The 19576-nt window shown below is 45.1% G+C and overlaps 1 protein-coding gene across 1 annotated transcript; it reads left to right on the top strand.

Moving 5' to 3' along the window:
• Positions 1–215: 215 nt before the first annotated feature.
• LOC146177796 (peroxiredoxin 2-like) lies at positions 216–7941 on the top strand. The gene is made up of 5 exons (XM_084581679.1): positions 216–384; positions 815–931; positions 7246–7368; positions 7513–7643; positions 7727–7941. The coding sequence occupies exons 1-5, from the start codon at positions 251–253 to the stop codon at positions 7810–7812; spliced, it is 591 nt and encodes a 196-aa protein (XP_084437805.1). The 5' UTR covers positions 216–250; the 3' UTR covers positions 7813–7941.
• Positions 7942–19576: the final 11635 nt, after the last annotated feature.

Consider the following 19576-nt stretch of genomic DNA (forward strand, 5'->3'; position numbering starts at 1 on the left):
TTGTCAAGTTGCTTATCTCACGTCACCTTTATCTTGACAAGCAGCTTCCCTTTGTGTCGCTACGTTTTGAGTTTTTATTTTTTTTTTTCGTTGCTGTGTGGGTGCATGAAATTGCTGCGCCAGAAAGCTGCATTGCCTGCACGCACCTAGACCGCGTCCTGTCTAGCCACATACCGTAGTAATCTTTCAAATTCCGACTCTGCAATATGTGAACAACTCCATTCATTTTCCGCTGTCACGATCCAGAGACATGTCGTTGCCCAAGTTGACGAAGCCGGCTCCGGACTTCTGTGGCACTGCGGTGGTGGACGGCCAATTCAAGGAGATAAGGTTATCCGACTATAGGGACAAGTACTTGGTCTTCTTCTTCTACCCTCTCGACTTGTAAGTAATCGAGACTCATTCGATTGCACACTTGTCCTCATTCGGGTGGGGTATTTGGTTAGTCTTCTTTCCACCCTTTATTTATTTTTATTTTATTTGTACACTAAAGATAAACATTACAATGGAGAGGGGGTAACTTCAACAAAGGTTCAAATGTAAAAAAAAAAGAAAAGAAAAAGATACGGCATGTAATTAAACAAGAAACAAAACATTGAGGAAAATGTGGTTCTGCTGACATCAACTCGGCAGAGTACAGCACAAGACACTCGGTCACAAGCGTCAACGAACAGCAGCGCACAGTGAGGATCGAAGCAATGGTGATTGTGTAATTGTTGTCACTGACGAGGGGAGGAGGGTCCAGTTCATGCCTTCCATGCGATTACATGTTTAGCCTAAATGCAATGAGTACATTTCTGCATCCTTCTTTCAGCACTTTCGTCTGCCCGACGGAGATTATTGCGTTCAGTGAGAGTGCTGAAGAATTCCGCCAGAATAACTGCGAAGTGGTCGGGTGCTCCACGGATAGCCATTTCTGCCACTTTGCATGGTATGTCTGCTGAGGCTAATACCTGCACCTCCGTATCGGCCCGCACTTGCACTGGGACTGGACACACAGGCAGTTGCACGCAGGCAGAATAAGAGCAGAGCAGCAAAGATGTCATGTGCCTTATATTCTCGGCGCTATGTTTTGCCACTTAGCATGTTCTACATATACCCTAAATGGGCTAAACGTGGTAAATGGCCATCGTCGAATATATCGCTCGCGCTTGTCACCTGGTACCCAGAAATGTGGCGCAACAAACACAATCACATACGAAGAAACACAATGCGATTGTGTTTGTTGCGCCACATTTCTGGGTACTATGCAGCACCAACGTGCCCCTCAAGCTGTCATTTTGAGCTTGTCACCTAGCTGCTATTGTGTGTGGTTCACTTTACCATCTCGAAGCCACATTCAGTGCACAGCTTTCGAGATGTTTTAGTTGGGTCGACTGATTTTCGAGCAGATGTAGCGAATGCAGCACCTGAACAGATTACTAAAACAGCTTGCTCGATTCGATGTGAAACACGAGCGCCCTGACATTGTAAGAGGTATGCTTGATATTACTACCCACATATATCTCCATATTTTAAACTACCATCAAAACTCACTTTATTTAGGTGTGAAATGCGTTTTGGCTTCGTTGTTGGCGCGCCGTAAACAATGGCGCTGCCAGCAGCGGAATAGAACACGAAGGCAAACCTACACATGTCATGTGTAGCACCTAGGTGTCTGCATGCTGCCCAGCTCCTGGAGATGCACAAGCTCCAACTGTGTCTTCTCCGTCCCGTGCTGGGACAATCCATCTCTTTGCGCGAGGAAGCCTCAGCTCTACCTTGCCGCCAATTTCAATTTCAATTTCACTTTCTTTTTCCGGGAAAAAAGTGCATCCTAGAGATATGAAATGGCTAAACGCTGATAAAAATAGCTTGACGGCGCCCAGACACATTTAAATGGCAGTAAGCGACAAAAACGCACATACACTGAATGAAACTAATAGCAAAATATTATTTAACCATCATGACAAAATTGCCAACAGAAAAATCATTTAACAGATGTGCATACGCAAACAAAAGTGGAAGCAGATTATATTTAAGATTATAAGTGAAAACAGAGCAAGAAAACAAAAACGAATACTCAATATGATTGTAGGTAACAATGGACAATAAACACATAAAAAACCTAGTTACATGTTATCAAAGTGCCTTTTATGATCATTTAAGCTGACAATAGCTAGGAATTTGTATCTATAAGAAGTGGACGGTAAGTTGTGTTCTAGTTTTTGTACTTTATAATTGTTTCGAAAGTATGAAATAAACCAGATATTGGACATTACGGGTGCAGATTGGATTTGATGCTGGCCTCAAATGCGCATTGCTTGTTAAGAAATTTTTGAAAGCTGGAGATAAATGGCACAACAAGCGAAAAATTCGAAAAACATACGCATGTTCAAAACGGGCTGTCTGATAATTCTGGAAGGCAATTTGTGTCGGAGAGGGATACGTGAGGTTAGCAATATAGCGAATCCTTTTCTTCTGTAAAACCTGTATTTTTGTTATATTTGTTTTTGTAGTAGTCGCCCAAACTAAGCTTTAATAATTGGAAACAGAAGCAAAGAGAGCATGATAAAGTTGAATTTTCACCCTAATGGGAAGCAGCCATCGACATCGTGATAGTATTCCTGCTATCGAAGACAGTTTTTTGCAGACATTATTGACGTTCGCACCGGTAACTGAGGTGTATTAAAAAAGTAACACCAAGAATTTTGTGATCATCTAGAATGTGAATTTCTTGACCTGAGCATTTCAGAATGTGTATTGGTTGGGCTGGCTTATTTCTCGCACGAAAAATTATTATCTTAGTCTTCGAGGGGTTAATTTGAAAACAATTAGAAGTCGAGTAAGAATTGCATTGTTCTTCTCGGTTAATTTGCTCATATCAGGACCAGAGATCAGTATGATGCTATCATCTCCGTATATATTAAATTTTGCAGTATCGTTAAATATGCACAATGTCATTTATGTAGACGTTAAAAAACAGCGGACACAGAATGCTTCCTTGTGGGATACCATTTTGTATAGGCAGAAAAGAGGAGCGATGAATTCCAATATAGACGGATTGTTTCCGGTTGTTCAAATATGACTTAATGAGGTTCAGAGGCGTTCCCCGAACACCATATTGAGAACGTCTATAAGTTAAAACTTTATGGCTAATGGATCAAAAGCTTTCTTTAGGTCAATGAAGAGTCCGCGAGTAAGAATGCTTGATTCAATGTTTCGCAGTATACATTCCTCAAGTGATAACAGAGCAGTTTCTGTCGACTTGCCTTTTCGGACGCAAAAATGAGCATCAGATAAAACTTGTTTTGCATTAAAAAAGTTGACAGGCGGAAACAAAATAACCTTTTCTAACCCTTTTGAAAAAATTGGTTAGAACATCTTTATCGCCACCTTTAAACGCAACAGTCGCTCTCGCTTTCATTTGATCCGGAAAAACACCCGTTTCAATTACCATATTAAATATATATCCAAGAACTAGCGCAATAATGAATAAGACACGCTTGACTGATTTTATCTGAATATTTTCCACGTCTAACGCTCTGTTATTGCCTAAATTCATAAAGGTTGTGCATACCTCAGTGTCATTGGTGGGCTCACGAAAAAAGCTTTCCACAGGGCTGCAAGATGAGGGAATTTCTGGTAGTTGAACTGTAAATACATGATTAGTTAAAAGAACACTGTTAAAGTGGTCAGCAAGTCCATGGCGTGATAGTACATGATTATTGTGAAATATTTGTCCTGGTGGCACAGTTTTTGCCATATATGTTGCTAGGCCGCAGTTTTCCACACAGAATTTTCCACACAGTGTCTGAGCTTTTCACTTTAATATCAGAGAATAGGTTTTGGTGATGAACTATCTTAGCCCATCTAAGCTCAGTATTCAAGCAACTTCTTGTTTTTTTACCAAAATAAGAAATTCTGGAGATCTATTCTTTAAAAAGGCGTGATACAGCTTGTTCTTGCGCGTTATCATTCTTTTCCGTTCAGGTGTGATCGATGGCTTTCTGATTCTTTAGACTGGTTGATGTCCTTAAAGGGAAGATGCTTAGCCTATAATTTTGAAAACACTGGGATAAATTTGGAAAAGTGCCTCATTGCCATCTTTTATATTGAATAAGAAGGACCAGTCGTGTGTACCAATATCTAGTTTAAATAATCCAAGGGCCTCATCCGAGACATTGAATTTGGTAGGACTGATATGAACAATTTTGATACTTAGGTTCTCTTTAATATGACGTAAAGACAGGAGAATGGTCAGTAAGGTCATATGCGATTGTTCCAGCATCGCAAACAATGGATTGAATATTTGTAATCAATAGATCAAGACAGGATTCCGTAAAGAAAGTCACCCGGGTTGGCGATGTTATTAAGTTTTTAAAAATACACAGCGCAACAAACATAGGACAAGCGAGTAGACGGGAACAGCGCTGTTCCCGTCCACTCGCTTGTCCTATGTTTGTTGCGCTGTGTATTTTTAAAAAATGATGCACCAACTAGCTCAACTCACAGTTCTTTTGCGATGTTATTAAGTTCAAACAACCGGTTGACTGCAGCACAGCAGTGAAATATTACGTAGTAGAATTATCCTCTAACATGTCTATACTGAAATCTCCTCCGCATATGAGCTGTGATCTATTTATGGAAACATAATCTAAAAATATTTCGAAGAAATGCAGAAAATGTGCAATATTCCCATTCAGAAGTCGGTATACTACAGAAATTATTTCTGAGTTGCGTCTCATTGTCAGTATTTCATAGTTTTCAGTTATTGTGCAAAATACAGGAGTCATGTTACATCTGAATATTTTCAATGTAAATATCAACACATCCTCCTCATCTGTTTGTGCGATTAATGAAGAAGCTGTGGCACCCGGGAAGATCTAGCAATACACTGTCGTTATTATACCAGGTTTCAGTCAGCATGAGGATAATAAAGCCGAAATGAAATTGCTTACGAAAAAAAAGAGGCATTTTATCCTTTTTATTTTCAGCAAAACAAGTATTTAAGTGTAACACAAAAAAAAACGTGATTAAGAATTAATCCTAAGACTGTCGGGAAGAGCGAGGTCATGGTATTTCATTTCCATGGTCTAGTTCAATTCCTGAATGCTAGCAGGTCAGCTTCTTCAGAAATGTGTATGACCCCAGAGGTCTCACTTTCCCGTGCAAAGATTTTACCATTGTTAGTCCAAATCGACTTCCATTCGCATTCATGCTTCGTTTTCACAGCCATGCCGAGTAGTTTCTTCTGTGCGCCACAAAGATGCTCATTTACATAGGTAGGAGCTGTGTCATCTAGTCCTAAACTACAATTGTTAAGTCTTACTTTCCTTGCTTTCTGCAGTGTTGCAGTGCGTTTCACACGTGCTTTGAGCTGCGCAATGGTGCTTTTCTTCTCAGAATTGCGCGACGGTACCCCGGTGACAGACCTCAATGTCGGATTCATTGATCAGCTCATTACGTGCTGTTCCAATCCAAGACAATATGTCAGTTATGTTTTCTCTTTCTATTTCGACGACGCCTTGTATTTCAAGGTTCGCGTTACATGAATACGGCTCCAAATTAACAAGTCTTTTTTCCAAGTCGGTCGTTGTGTTTTCTAGTATCTGGCATTTGGATGCGAGTACGTCATTCTCTTTTTCTTTCTCCGAGTTTTTCAGTCACTCAGATTCCAACTGGTTCTCAAGCGCTTCGATTTTCGAGTACGCAAAATCAAGGCTTTCGTTCATGCTGCGTTGTTCTGTGCGCAGCTCACGGATTTCGCTGCGCAAGTGTCCTTTCACTGCCTCTTTAAATTTCCTGTTTTTGTGCATCTTTATATTTAGCATACTCAGCTTTTAATTCATCTTTCAGCTTCGCAAGATCCTTAGATATCTTATAAGTACAATATGGGAGTGAAAAAAAAACTAAAAACATGGCAGCAGTGACGACAGGAAGGCCAAATATAATGTTCAAAGCGTATTGACACCAACTTGCAGCACAGAAAGGCAGCAGGCTTTTAGGCGATGTTGTTGCTTGTACGTCGTCGCCACTGCGCACACGCGTACATGGCGCCCATTGAGCGGGCCGACAGCGCAGAGTTGCCGTCATTGCAAGATGTGCGCTGTCCATAACTACCAACCGCAAGTCACGTGGCGCTGTCCACCAGCATGGCCAGTGACGAGCTCCAATTTGTTCATTTGTGACCGCTCGATGGGGACGTTAATCTGTGTGTCGGTGCGCGCTTTTTTCAGTCAGTCGGCATTATGTCTGTCTCGATTCGTGGGTACACACGCTTCAGCATCACTCTGTGCTCCGCTGGCATTGAACCCCTGTCATACTTATATCTATCCTCGATAGAAGGTGTGCAGTGTTTTCATGCTTTTCATTAAGAACGTCCACCTTCCGTTAACCAAGCCATGCTTTCAAGACTATATATGCAGTAAAATTATAAATGATTTTGCAAAATTCTGTTTACAACAGGAAATGGACGCAGGGACGACCGAAAAGTCCCGTGTCTGTTGCGGTTTGTCTCCTTATGTCTTATCAACTAGCATGCACATATACGCTCCAATGTTTTTTACGTCATCCTCTATGCGCTGAGCGCAAGGCCTATACACCCGAGCAGGGCCAATTCCGCCACGCGCATATTGTGCTGTTTTGAATGTACAGTGCAACGTAAAAGGGAAAAGGCCACCCGATTTGACAAAGCCAGCGTTTCCTGACGCTGAAGTGGTCGTTTTCACGATTTGCATAGGATAGCCCCCACGATATATGCTTGCTCGCTTGCCGTAGTACGATTTCAGGCGTGCATGTTTATATAGAAAATTAACAATCGCAGCGGATCGCGTAGTGTCTCCACTTTTGCGCAGCCCTGTGCATTGTCATGTAAATGGTCTGTAACTGAAGTGTAGTCGACTTTTGTCTAGGAATGCACCGCTTCTTAAACTTGTGAATAAAACATCCCAGTTCTTCACGCTGATTGCTACAGCAGTTTTATGCTCCAGTGTTTGCACCAGCCGGTGATGGCAGCACCACCGCATCTTCCGTGCTTCAGAGACCTGTGACGCCTATACTGGCAAATATGTCAGAAGCCTCTATAAGCCTTCTGCCAGCATGTGCTTAAAGTTTCAACGAGCCGCTACCCATCTAGTTGTATTTGAACTTTCCTACTTTTTGTTCTTCTGTTATATTGTTACCATCATTTTACTGCCTCATTTGTTTTCATTCACCTGTGTAGTTTCCATTTCGCCCCCCATTCACGTTCCCGCCTCCGGCCAGGATCAACACTCCCCGCAAGGAAGGCGGCCTCGGCCCAATGAAGATTCCTCTCCTGGCTGACAAGACGAGCAAGATTGCCAGGGCTTACGGCGTCCTCAAGGAAGACGACGGGGTCCCGTTTCGGTTAGCTGTCTTGGCTTTGTGAAAATTTTTTTGCGGCAGAAGATTTGCACCACAAAAGTCTACTCGCCAAATCGTTCGCGTCATTGCCTCTATTCTCGCCATACTTGTTCTCATGCTTGCGCCAAACGTCTTTGCGCGTTCCAGTGGCCTTTTCATCATCGACGGCAAGGGAATACTACGCCAGATAACCATGAATGACCTTCCAGTGGGCCGCTCTGTCCAAGAAATACTGCGCCTTGTACAGGCTTTCCAACACACGGACAAATACGGAGAAGGTACGCACACCTTCGCATACACCTTAAACCCTGGATTCCATATATGTGCTGCCTATTATAATATAATTAATTGTCCTGCACAGTGTGCCCTGCCAACTGGAAGCCCGGCGCAGATACCATGAAGCCTGACCTTAAGGACAGCAAGGCCTTCTTTGCAAAGAATGAGTGAGCACCCTCAGCTTGAAGCGAAAGCCTAATTTCACTCTCAGAAACGCACTTGTATACGGAAGATCTATTGGACTAACGCACTCTACTGCGGAAATAAAATAAATACAAAGCTCAGACTGCTGTCTGCATTTGAAGCGAATTGTTGTTCTTTGTTCCTCGTCATAGCATTAGTTGTCCCATAAAATTTGAAAAAAAAAACGCCACATCGATGAAAAAGGTCACATTTTCCAACTCTGAGCATTATGCAAGCAGTACAAAAACATAATTAGAAAGTTGGGCAGCCTTCACTGCCAAGAATTGTGATTGGGGCCGTTAATTAATACGAACAAGGACATCGGCCTCCATGGTAGGTGCTACAATAAGACGAAGAACATTGCTTAAATTATTTGAAGTCGTGTGCACCTTAAACGGGACGCTTTTCTTAAAGGCATATATTTTCGAGGGAAGACTGGCGGAGTAACACTGGCTTTATTGATGTAAATGCTTTAGCCGCGAGCGCGGAGTAAGATTAGACAGGTGCGCCGACTCTGGCGCGCTGCAATGCATTCGGCGTAAGCCGGTATTGCTACGCGAACGCCGAGCCCGCGTCCAGCGCTCAGCTTCGCGCTGTACTCTTCCTCCGCCACCCTTACCTCGCCGACAAGGCTTTGGTCACGCTTTCCACCCCCTCTTATCCTCCTTGCAGAAAGGGACAAATCGGTACGCCACCTCTCGACAATATTGCGAAACAAAATGCCTCCGAGCTCGATCGAGCAAGGTATATGTACCGAGGCGAGCGCGCGAGCGTCGCGAAGGAGCGGAAAGCAGACGGAGTGGTAGATTTTCGCGTCGTCTGTCAGCTGGAAAACGCACAAGTGAATCGTGTACCATTGCGCGTACGCCAAGCTATATCCTTTTCTAAGATAAAAGTGAGATAAAGCTCTGCCAGTATCGTTTTTATTTTGTCGCCTGAGTATTCCCTTGAGAATGAGTCGACAGGCGCATGCAGACAACAAACCAGCAACGAGATCACCATTACGCAGACGGTGTTGCAGATTTGCGCTTGAATCAGCAAGCAGAAGGACGAGAAGGAAGAAGTGGCTTGCAGGCACTGAAAGCGCGCGGGACAGATTGAGCGCCATGTTAGGACGTTGACAGTCGTGGGGACAGCCGGGAATAAACGCAGTGTAGAGGCGTCCTGGTATCCGCCTTGCCTCTATATTTTTGGTGCCGAAACCCTGGAGGGTAATATGAGCTCATCCATCGATCCTTCCCTGAGGTTGCAAGAGGAACGACAACGGCCCTCCAGAAAGATACCGCCATCGAACCCTACCGGACAGAGAGAAGAGGGCTTCAATGATGCGCCATGGGCCGCATCATAAAGAAGCGCGATATTCAGCGAGCTCTTCTGACCCGGCTGTTTCATCAGGAAAGAGAACGTTTGAATTCGAACGCAGCAAATATTCTTGCGCTAAAGCTTATCCAAGAGAGACTAAAAGCATACAACGACGGCTTGCGCGTACTGAAGGAGAAGCTGCCGGCTTTTAAAGGCGACGTTTGTGTAGAGACGCCGCAGCTGCAGAGTATTAGAAAACTTCCGCGCAGACAGTGACACTTCTCTGTTACCACATCGAGAACCTTAAGTCGCCTGCTCATACTACCAACAGCCATTGTTCTACGAAGACAGTAGTATTACCGGAGATTTTCACCGAATCACTTTTGGACTTAACCGTTGATTCGGTCACTGAGCTTAAAGAAAAACAAGTCCAAAGTTCCACCGCGGTTACATCGATGCCTGAAATCCATTTGGCCGAGTCAGCTCCAAAGGCATTATCGGACATCGCTCAGGGTAATGGATAAGAGTAACAACTGTAACAACTGTAACAACTGTAACAAGAGTAACAAGTGTGGCCAGAGTGATGCCGCGAGTGACCTAAGAGCGGCTGCAGTACTGTGGAACGCAATTTTGGTAGCGCATTGTAATATAGGTCCTATCCACGTAGAGTTCTCCAAGAGTAATTAAAACATCGAGTCAATTACGCGTATCCAAAGGCGGACAGAGAATTTAGGTCAGTTTACAACCAACATTGTTTTCGAGCCGCCAAAGAAAGAAGACTGGGAACAAGCGCCTGAAGATATACCTATGGAGCGATCATTCAATGGAATTGACTTTATCGGCTTGGAGTGGTACCCAAATTTCAAGGAGGAGTTCATAGGATGTAACAAGGATCACCTCAATCATAGCCTACAGAAACCGTCAACAGAGGAAGATGAAAGTGCATTCGATGGCCCTGATCAAAACAAGAAAGACAGTGACCAGCACAGTTACTCAGCCTCCCGCGAAGAGCTTTATAGTGCGGCTTCTGGAAAGTATAAGCGAGAGGAAGACTCCACAGCAGTGATTTCAGGTGACATGCCGACCCCTGTAGACTCAAAGAAAGTTGCGGAGGCGACAGCCAATCAGGTCGTCTACGATGCTATCACACAAACTCGAGAACTGAGTCGTGCAATGCTGCAAGCGCGTGTCCAGTGCGAAAGGTTGGTGAAGAAAGACGACGAATCATCGAACAGCCTGGAAACTTGGCGGCCATTGTTTCACAAACACAGGAAGTAAGAAAGGCCACTGCGCAGAAAAAGAACACGATGGAAACCAAGAGTTGTGTCAGTGTTGTGCTGTGTTGTGCTAGAGTGTGTCTATGTCTGAATTGTGTCAGCGCTGACGTCAAGGATGCACGTATGAAACTTCGCGCTGAGTTATTAACTTCCATCAATTGAGGGCTGAGTTGCCATTTCTCACAAAGTAAGTGGGGTTATAGCTGATACCAGGAGGGGAGGTGGCACAGTGCATACCTACTCCACGAACCAAGAGATTGATGTTGAGTTGGGTGCTGTGGTCATGCACTCAGCCGAAGAATCAATGCAATCTGTTGTAGGGCGTTTAGCTCAAAATAAACATGGACAGAATGTACGCTACGGTATGTGATTCGAGTCTGTGCCTGCAAGCCCCTACGGATCCATCTTCTGCAGTGTTGGTGGTCATCGACCTCCATCTCCCCTCAGGGCGGGGAGTGAAATAACATCGTAATGATAACTTTGAGAGAGATTGTGTGGTTGTGTTGTGTCAGAATTGTCTGTGTTCTGTGAGATGGCACCGTTCCAGCTTCGACCTACATCTCACCTCAAGGCGGGGAGTGTATTGCAGATTCACGCAGGAATCTGCAAAGAGAACGTGGAAGAGGAAGAAGTGGTTTGCGGGTGCACGAGATAGAGACTGGGCGCCATGTTGGCAGATTGAGAATCTTGGGGACAGCTGGGGATGAAATGTAGAGACGTCCTTGTTGTGTGCACGGCAGACGTGGGAGGAGAGCATACTGTGCACTGATTTATTTTATGCGGGTGGTAGGGTAGGATTTGAAGTGTTTTGTCGTTGACTGTAATTCAGGGCACGGCAAAGGAAACGAAAAAGTCCCCTTGTTTCGATCGCTACCCGATTATAAGCTTTTCGAGCTGTGGGCGCGGAACATTCCTCAGATCAGCCGAGAATGAACGAAAAAGCGTAGGGCGTGTGTGCGGCATTTCAAGGATGAATTTCTTTCCCTAAAATACTACGCCAGCTATAAAGAAAATGTATTAATTGATGAAGAAAAACGGGCTCACCTAGGTCAAGGGTACAATTCCCACCATATAGTATCAGCAAAATCAAGAACCCAAAGCTGTTGTGCGCTCAGCATAAGGGGGGAAACTTGAAATGATACTTGTAGTGCAGAAGACAATATTAGTCTATTAGTGTCCTAGCTGGTGTCGGTGTCATGGTAAGGGTAACATTAAGAGATAGGAAGCGTGCAGAGTGGGTCAGAGAAATGACTCAAGTTACCGACATTCTAGTGGAAATTAAGAAAAAGAAATGGGCATGGGCGGGACATGTAGTGCGATGAGAGGATAGCCGATGGTCGCTTAGGGTAACAAACTGGATTCCAAGAGAAGGAAAGCGTAGCAGGAGGCGGCAGAACGTTAGGTGGGCGGATGAGGTTAAGAAGTTTGCGAGGGTCAAGTGGATGCAGCTAGCACAGAACCGGGTTAAGTGGAGAAATATGGTAGAGGCCTTCGCCCTGCAGTGGGTATAGTCAGGCTGATGATGATGATGATGACGTCCTAGCTACTCGGTGTTCTTGTATGATGGGTGAAGGTCAGTGCACACGTAGTGGCCTGTTTCTTTTTTTCCTTTTATGGATTACTTCTAGAATATTCACAGTTTCTTTCAGCAATGGCTCTGCATTGAAGTACTTTTTCCCCGGTGTGTTTACATGGCCGTGGCTGCATGGTAGAAAACCTGCTCACTATTATGTGCAAGACTTACCCTCAGTCATTTACAGCCATAGTTGTTCGCTCCAAGGGGAATTACCCTTCTCCAACTGATGCTGCGGAAATTTAATAAACACCCTGCTTATGCGCGCGCTGAGCGATGTGAGCGCCCATACAAGAGCCCTAGGCGGCCCAAATTGATCCAGAACCGTTCACTCTGCCTTTGATCGCCTATATGCAGGCTCCAGACACTGAACTCGACATCGCGTACCGCGTTCTAATCGTAATACTCACAACATTTCCATCCACAAGACACAAGAAAAAACACAGAGACGGGGAACTCGTGGTCTGAATAGGTATCTTTGCAAATAGGAAGAAGTCAGCGAGGCGCAGCAGATGACCTGTATGAAGCAGGCGAACGTAACGCGACTGAAAGAGATATATTACAGAGATAAGGCAGGCAACAGATGACCCCTCACTGCAGCTAGAAGATGCAGAAACGCGATTTTGAAGGAAATATTCCCCCGGCGATGCAGGCGATAAGTAACTGCAGGGACAAAAAGCAGATGATAGACGCGACGACAGCGCAAAGACGCCGGAGCGGTGATGCGGCTGGATGGATGGATGGATGGATGGACGGACGGACGGACGGACGGACGGACGGACGGACGGACGGACGGACGGATGGACGGACGGATGGACGGACGGATGGACGGACGGATGGACGGACGGATGGACGGACGGACGGATGGACGGACGGATGGACGGATGGATGGACGGATGGATGGACGGATGGATGGACGGATGGATGGACGGATGGATGGACGGATGGATGGACGGATGGATGGACGGATGGATGGACGGATGGATGGACGGATGGATGGACGGATGGATGGACGGATGGATGGACGGATGGACGGACGGATGGACGGACGGATGGACGGACGGATGGACGGACGGATGGACGGACGGATGGACGGATGGATGGACGGATGGATGGACGGACGGATGGACGGACGGATGGACGGATGGATGGACGGATGGATGGACGGATGGATGGACGGATGGATGGACGGATGGATGGACGGATGGATGGATGGATGGATGGATGGATGGATGGATGGATGGATGGATGGATGGATGGATGGATGGATGGATGGATGGATGGATGGATGGATGGATGGATGGAATATAGGAGCGTCCCCTTTGAAACGGGGTGGTAGCAGTAGCTATCGTGCTCAATTTTCTACCTATATCTTAATTACTGATTTAGATTATTTAACTAGACCATCATAGCGCCCGTCCTGTGTGTCTCGCTGTGTCCTTGTCTTTTTAGCGCTATGCACCAATCGAATCTATTTATGATTTTTTTGTTTCTACATTATTAACATTATGTCACTTCTCTGCTTTTAAGCCACCAATCTTCCAGTTGTTTTTTGCTAGTTTCCACCGCCGGTTTATTCACCCGGCCACTGGTATCTCTAAACCCCAGAGCTTCAGGAACAGTGACTGCGCCTGCATCAACTTCCGGGTGGATACCATTACATTCGAGTATAATATGGTCAATTGTTTCACTTGAGTTACCACATACAGCACACGCGCGATATATCCTAGCGCCATCTATCGAATCCGCCCCCAGGCTTTCTTCGATGCAGCAGAATTTCGCTCCTCCCAAGGTCGGAGTCGGTGCTCTTGTCTATCAGACTCCGTGGCCGCGAGCAAGACAAATGAAAATTAAATTCGCGAACGTTGTGTAACTTGCCGATGCAATCATAGGGCTCTTCGATTTTGCGTGAGATGGAGAAAATGTCTATTTCTGTTGCGTAATGCTCTGAATTGCGATATACGTATACGCGCCAGGCGAGAGGGGCCTGTGTAAATGTTCCGGAACGAAATTCTTATTATTGCGAAAGCAATACTACTTTCTTTTTCAGCTCCTCACGTGACATGGCGGCGCATACCATTTGACCTTTAGATTGACCTTTGGTGTAACGTCATCCCAGCTGCCGCAAAAACCAGGCCAGGCGCCCAACTCATGCCTTCGCCTTGCATGGCGGTGCGCACCAACCGGGCCTAGTTCCTGCTCCTGTCGCGCGCGGCGCGCCTAGCGGTATGACGTATAGTATAATATGGTCAGTGAAACAATTGACCATATTATACTCGAATGTAATGGTATCCATCCGGAAGTTGATGCAGGCGCAATCACTGTTCCTGAAGCTCTGTGGTTTAGAGATAAAAGTGGCCGGGTGAATAAACCGGCGGTGGAAACTAGCAAAAAACGACTGGAAGATTGGTGGCTTAAAAGCAGAGAAGTGACATAATGTTAGTATTATAGGAACAAAAATTTAAAAAATAGAATGATGGTTTAGTTAACCATTCTAAATCAATAATTAAGATATAGGGAGAAAAATGAGCATGATAGCTACTGCTACCACCCCGTTTCAAAGGGGACGCTCCTATATTCAATCCATCCATCCATCATAAAGCCCCTCTATGCGTCATTGACAGTTGACAGCCGTGTGGTGCGGACGCGTGTTCCATTGCTCCTCCGATATAGGGCTCTAGAAGATTGGGCAGTGTGTCGACCGCGCCGCGAAATGCATGGGAGCGGAGGGCCGCTTTTGCGATGACGGAGGCGCCGCAGCGCAGAGGGCGCTACCAGCAACTGGTGTATCAGCTGTCCGGGCGCCCGCGTATGCGCGCTGTGCAGCAGGGTGGATACCGCGCGCACTGTACGTTCTTGTTTGCTTGTGCGTCGACTCGAGCTGCTCGCGACAAGATTTGATCAATATGCCGGTTAATGGGGCTCAGTACCGTTAGCAATCACCTAATTTATTTTCACTTTTGGCCGTCGGCAACACCTCGCAGAAGCAACATGAAAGGAGCTGGGCTCCGAAGAAAACAGCTTGGAGAAGGCGTACAAATTCAGACTCGCACACCACGCTTCACTCGCCGTACATCTTGCTTTAGCATTCCTGAAGCACCTAATTGGCGTCCAGAAATGCACTCGTTTTGAAAAGAGGGCAGTGTGGAGGCAGGATATATGAAGAAGTCAAACATGCAACATGTGCGTTCGAGCGCTGACTAAAGTTGGCCACAGTAACCCCATTATCAAAACAGTCAAAAATGGTATATTCCGTTGTTTCACGCGCAGACTATGCCAACTACAGTAAGTTACCTGAAGCCACAAGAAAAGTCGGCATTCAGTTCGAATGAATTAAATATGGACTACCCCGCATAGAGGTAGAGGCATGAAAAACGAACGACACTACACCAGGTAAACGGCTACTAAATAACTAAACACAGTGGGTCAGGAAAGGTGGAAGAAGTGGGAAGTAAAGGATGCACAGAAAAAAAAGGGAGGGAGAAAAGAGGCACGCAGCGCCGTGAAAAGAGCGACCGCGAATGTGAACAAAGGTTTGGAATTGTCGTGCGGCGCAGCAAACGCACGACGGAGTAGAAAGCAGGCAGCTAAAGGCGAAGAAAAATGGAGAAATACGACAGGCAATAAAAAAAAGGGGAAACAATCGAGCTTGAGGACCAAATGGAGGCCTGGGAATTAAGAAGAAAGCAGTACACAAAAGGCTGCTATCGAACGCGTAGAAATTAGACGCGTAGCGTCGAAATTTAAGTCAACAACTTTGTAAAACTGTACACTAATATAAGAACAAACTATTTTATTTTCTTTCCATAAGTTGGAACATTGTTGTAACGGGTAGCTTTAAGTGCCCAGAGATGCGCGCTATACTTAAGACATTTAATTTCAACGCATTATAGTTTGACAATGACTTAATTGTTGCAGAAAATGTTTTCATTCTAGGCAGTTTTCATTCTGCGTGCTCAAGCAACCGGTAATATGTAAGTCATTGACCCCAGAAGATCGCTCTAGTCCTGTTATGGTGCACATATAAAATGAAAAAAAAAAAGTATAGCTTTGAAAAAAAAGAACGATGGAAAATAGAGGACGCAGAGGCTATAGTGTACGCCTAATTCGCTTCCGCTACATAATTCTTCAGCGAAAGAGAGGTTGTGAGGTCGGCACGGTTTTTCGCCACGAACAAAAACTGCTCCATAAGCTATAGTCGCAATTTACCCAAAAATTTGGCTCGGGTGTACGATCCTTTTGGACGCCTTTGCACTTCAGATTTTGCAACCTTCATCTAAAATGTGGAGGTTCAAAAATTTTGCCTACTTAGAGCACGAGAAAGCTCACACTTGAAATAATGAAATTTCATGTGTTTTTGTGGCTTCGCTCTTTGCGAAGTAAGCGAACTACGACAAGAGTTCTCAAAAGGAAAATAATTGAATTCCCTTGGAAGTATTCCACGTGTAATATCAACCTTGTTAACAATTATAGCCTGATTAGTTCTGCAAAGAGTACCCGCGGCAAGTAGCCCGATTATAGTCCAGCAAGCAGTAGTTGGCGAGCGTATCCAGTCGATTACTCACATTTCATACCACACACTAGAAGAATAAACACGCGTTAGTGTCCGCATCTGAATTCGGCCTTATATTAATTGCATGTGCATTTGGTGCCCCTCACCGTTTTCGCATTTTTCGTTTTCTTGCGGTGCGCGCCGAGAACTGCATCATATCTGCCAATACGACGCGCAATTATAAGTGCTTTTTTTTTTTTTTTGCTCCGTACCATTTGATGCCAGTAAAGCGTCCGCTCTCAAGTGCCCACTATGAACGTATTCCCTCGTGTACGTATGTGACAGGTTTAATTTTTCATATTTATCTGAAGTATTGTCCTAGCTGTACTTGACATTTTTTAAATCTAAACAGCTGGTTCCCCCTTTGGTCAGTGGCACGGAAACAAATGTCCGCAATATATGTATTTGTTAATCACGAACAGAGAATAAATGCTTGAGTCGCGTATATTTTCCTTTTTTTCTTTTTGCCGCTAAATACCGCAGTGCTTTATATTAGAACGGTAATAAATAAATGTGTTTTGCTCGCACACTGTATTTGTAATTTCTATAAGTGGTGATTAGGGCACATAAAGAACACCTATTAAAGAGATATATTAAAGATTACTGACGATTTAAGATACACGTTGTTATGTATTAATAAGCAAAAGCAGCAAAATGTAAGCAGGTGTTCCTAAGTAAGGTTCGTAAAAAATAAGCTGTTCCTGAGAGACCTTACGAAGCACAAGCTTTGATTCGCATGTATACTGTTTTTCTCCGCGTGTTAATAGCGCTCCTTGGCAGTAGCCTTTATTCCCTTATGAAAGAACGAATGCAAAATACCACGCTTCGTTGAAAACATTAAGTACAAGCTCATCTGGACGATTTATGGCTGTCCGCAGGAAGAAAGGTTGAAAGAGTTTGAAATAGCGATTCAAACATCGCGTGCTGCTCCGTAGGACTGCCCAAGCGAGCACGGCATCTCCAGATTAACGTAATGGAATGGCAGGGATGAGTTTAAGCACTTGTAATAAGTCGCCACTTTATTAAATATCGCACGATTTGCGTAGCGTGTCAAAATAGCTCCAAAGAGAACCGCGCCCCTCCTCAGTACCCCCGCTATCCCCGCGGCCGCTACGCGCCGAGCGGCGAACCTGGTACCCCTTTTGCACGTCGCGCCCTCTCGCGGTAGTCGGTTCCTGTCATCGCAAAGGTGGCCCGCTCTCCGGCGCCGGTCGTCACACTGCCCAATATTCTAGATCACTATACCTCCGATTGCACGTGGCTACCGGAAACGGACGGACTGGCGACAGCCGGAGCTTCCGAAGCGTCAAATAGATGAGTTCTTTCTTTTATTAACTTTATTTCGTTTTCAGCTAGTTAGGTTCAGGTGCAGCCTAAAGAATAGGTTTTAGCTCTTTGTCCTAGCGGCCTGGTTTTTCGTGCCGGCAGCTAGGTTTTCTCGGCGTTCATTATTTAACTATCTTGTTTAGATAAATACTTTTTTCTAGGCTATTGGCATTCGCAGAATTGATTTTAACGCGTGTTTGCTAGTCGTTTCTTTTGTCTTCTTTTCAGTTCAGTCGATACATGTTTAAGATGTGCAATCAAAAGAAGGTAAAGTGTACACAGTGTGAGGCGCAGGTTAATCTCAAGGAAACGCGTTTTGACTCTGTAGGTGAAGCGGAAGGCAGCGACTTTTTGTGTCGGTGTTGCGTGCGCGTCTAGATAGCTTTGATCAAGAAAGGGGCAGTTTAGTGTCTCGTGTGGATGATTTAGAAAATGAAGTGCATTTTTTAAGGGCAGAAAATCAGAAACTGCTCGGACAACTTCCTCTAATTGAAAAAAAAGTGGACGACTTTATCCTTGGAACCAACGAGGACGAACATTCCAGTGCGGGCCACGTGGCTGGGACCAGCACTGGCATGGAAGGCATAAGCAAAGTAGGTCAGGCGGATTTGAACCGACAGAGCTATTTAGAAGCAGCTACTAAGAAGCCGGAAAAAAAGAAAGAAGTAAGGAAGAATGAAAGTCCCAGAGATAAGGACGGAGATAACCGGAAGCAGGAGCCAACAGTTGGGAGAGGGAGAGAGAATGCCCAGGTGCTTATCGCCGGAGATTCTAACATGAACAGGTGCAAGCCAAATATCTTGGAACGTGTAAAGGGTGATAAGAGAGTGTTGGTTGGAGCCTTCACTGGGAGCACAATGAGGGCAGTGCTGAAAGAGAGTAAAAATAGGCTGTTGAAAAATTCCGCAGAGCACAGTATGGTGATAGTAGCCGCTGGGCTAAACGATGGCCTAAGTGGTGACGCTGCAGGAGTGGTGGAAAGTTTAGCTAAGGGAGTTGACGAGATCAGGGAGATAGCACAGCAGACGCAGTACCAGAGGTACTAGGATTGAACGGAAAGCTGGGAAAGGACGTGGAGACCGTTAATCAGGACATAAGAAAGTCCTGGAGAAACGTTTCGAAGTGGTTGAGGTAAACAGGGAGGTGCATAAAGCAGGTTTTGGTAGGGCTTTTCAGCGAGATGGCATTCATTTTAACAGAAGGGGGGGAGCAGAGATCGGCTGGCGCCTGGCAGGCAGGGCTGTAGCTTTTTTAGGGGGTCCGCGAGGACTCCGTGCACAGAGGTAGTTAGAAGTGAAGCAGAAGGAAGTGTAATAACGGAGGCTGATTCCCAAAAAATGGCAAGGAGGAGGTCGAGAAAGAAAGTACAAAAAAAGAAATTTAACACTAGGATCAGCTACATAAACATGCAAGGAGGTAGAAAAAGAGCGAAATGGCTAGAGATAGAACAGCAGTTGAAGGAGGACAACATAGGTGTGTACGCTCTTTGCGAGACTCATCTCAGGGATCTAGAAGATCCGCCGTTTATAGAAGGCTACGTCTGGGGAGGGTGCAACAGAACGAGAACGAAAAAAAAAGGTGGAGGGGTAGGTATGTTGATACAGCAGGGAACAATTGGGCAAATAATTAAATCATCTTGTAAAGAACGTATCTGGGTTTCAGGAACAATTGCCGGCATAAGGGCATGGCTAGGGGTAGTTTATTTAGGAACAGGACATCAAT

This window comes from Amblyomma maculatum, chromosome 10 (assembly GCF_055883805.1).
Source record: "Amblyomma maculatum isolate TAMU_Amacu chromosome 10, ASM5588380v1, whole genome shotgun sequence".
Lineage (NCBI taxonomy): Eukaryota > Metazoa > Arthropoda > Arachnida > Ixodida > Ixodidae > Amblyomma > Amblyomma maculatum.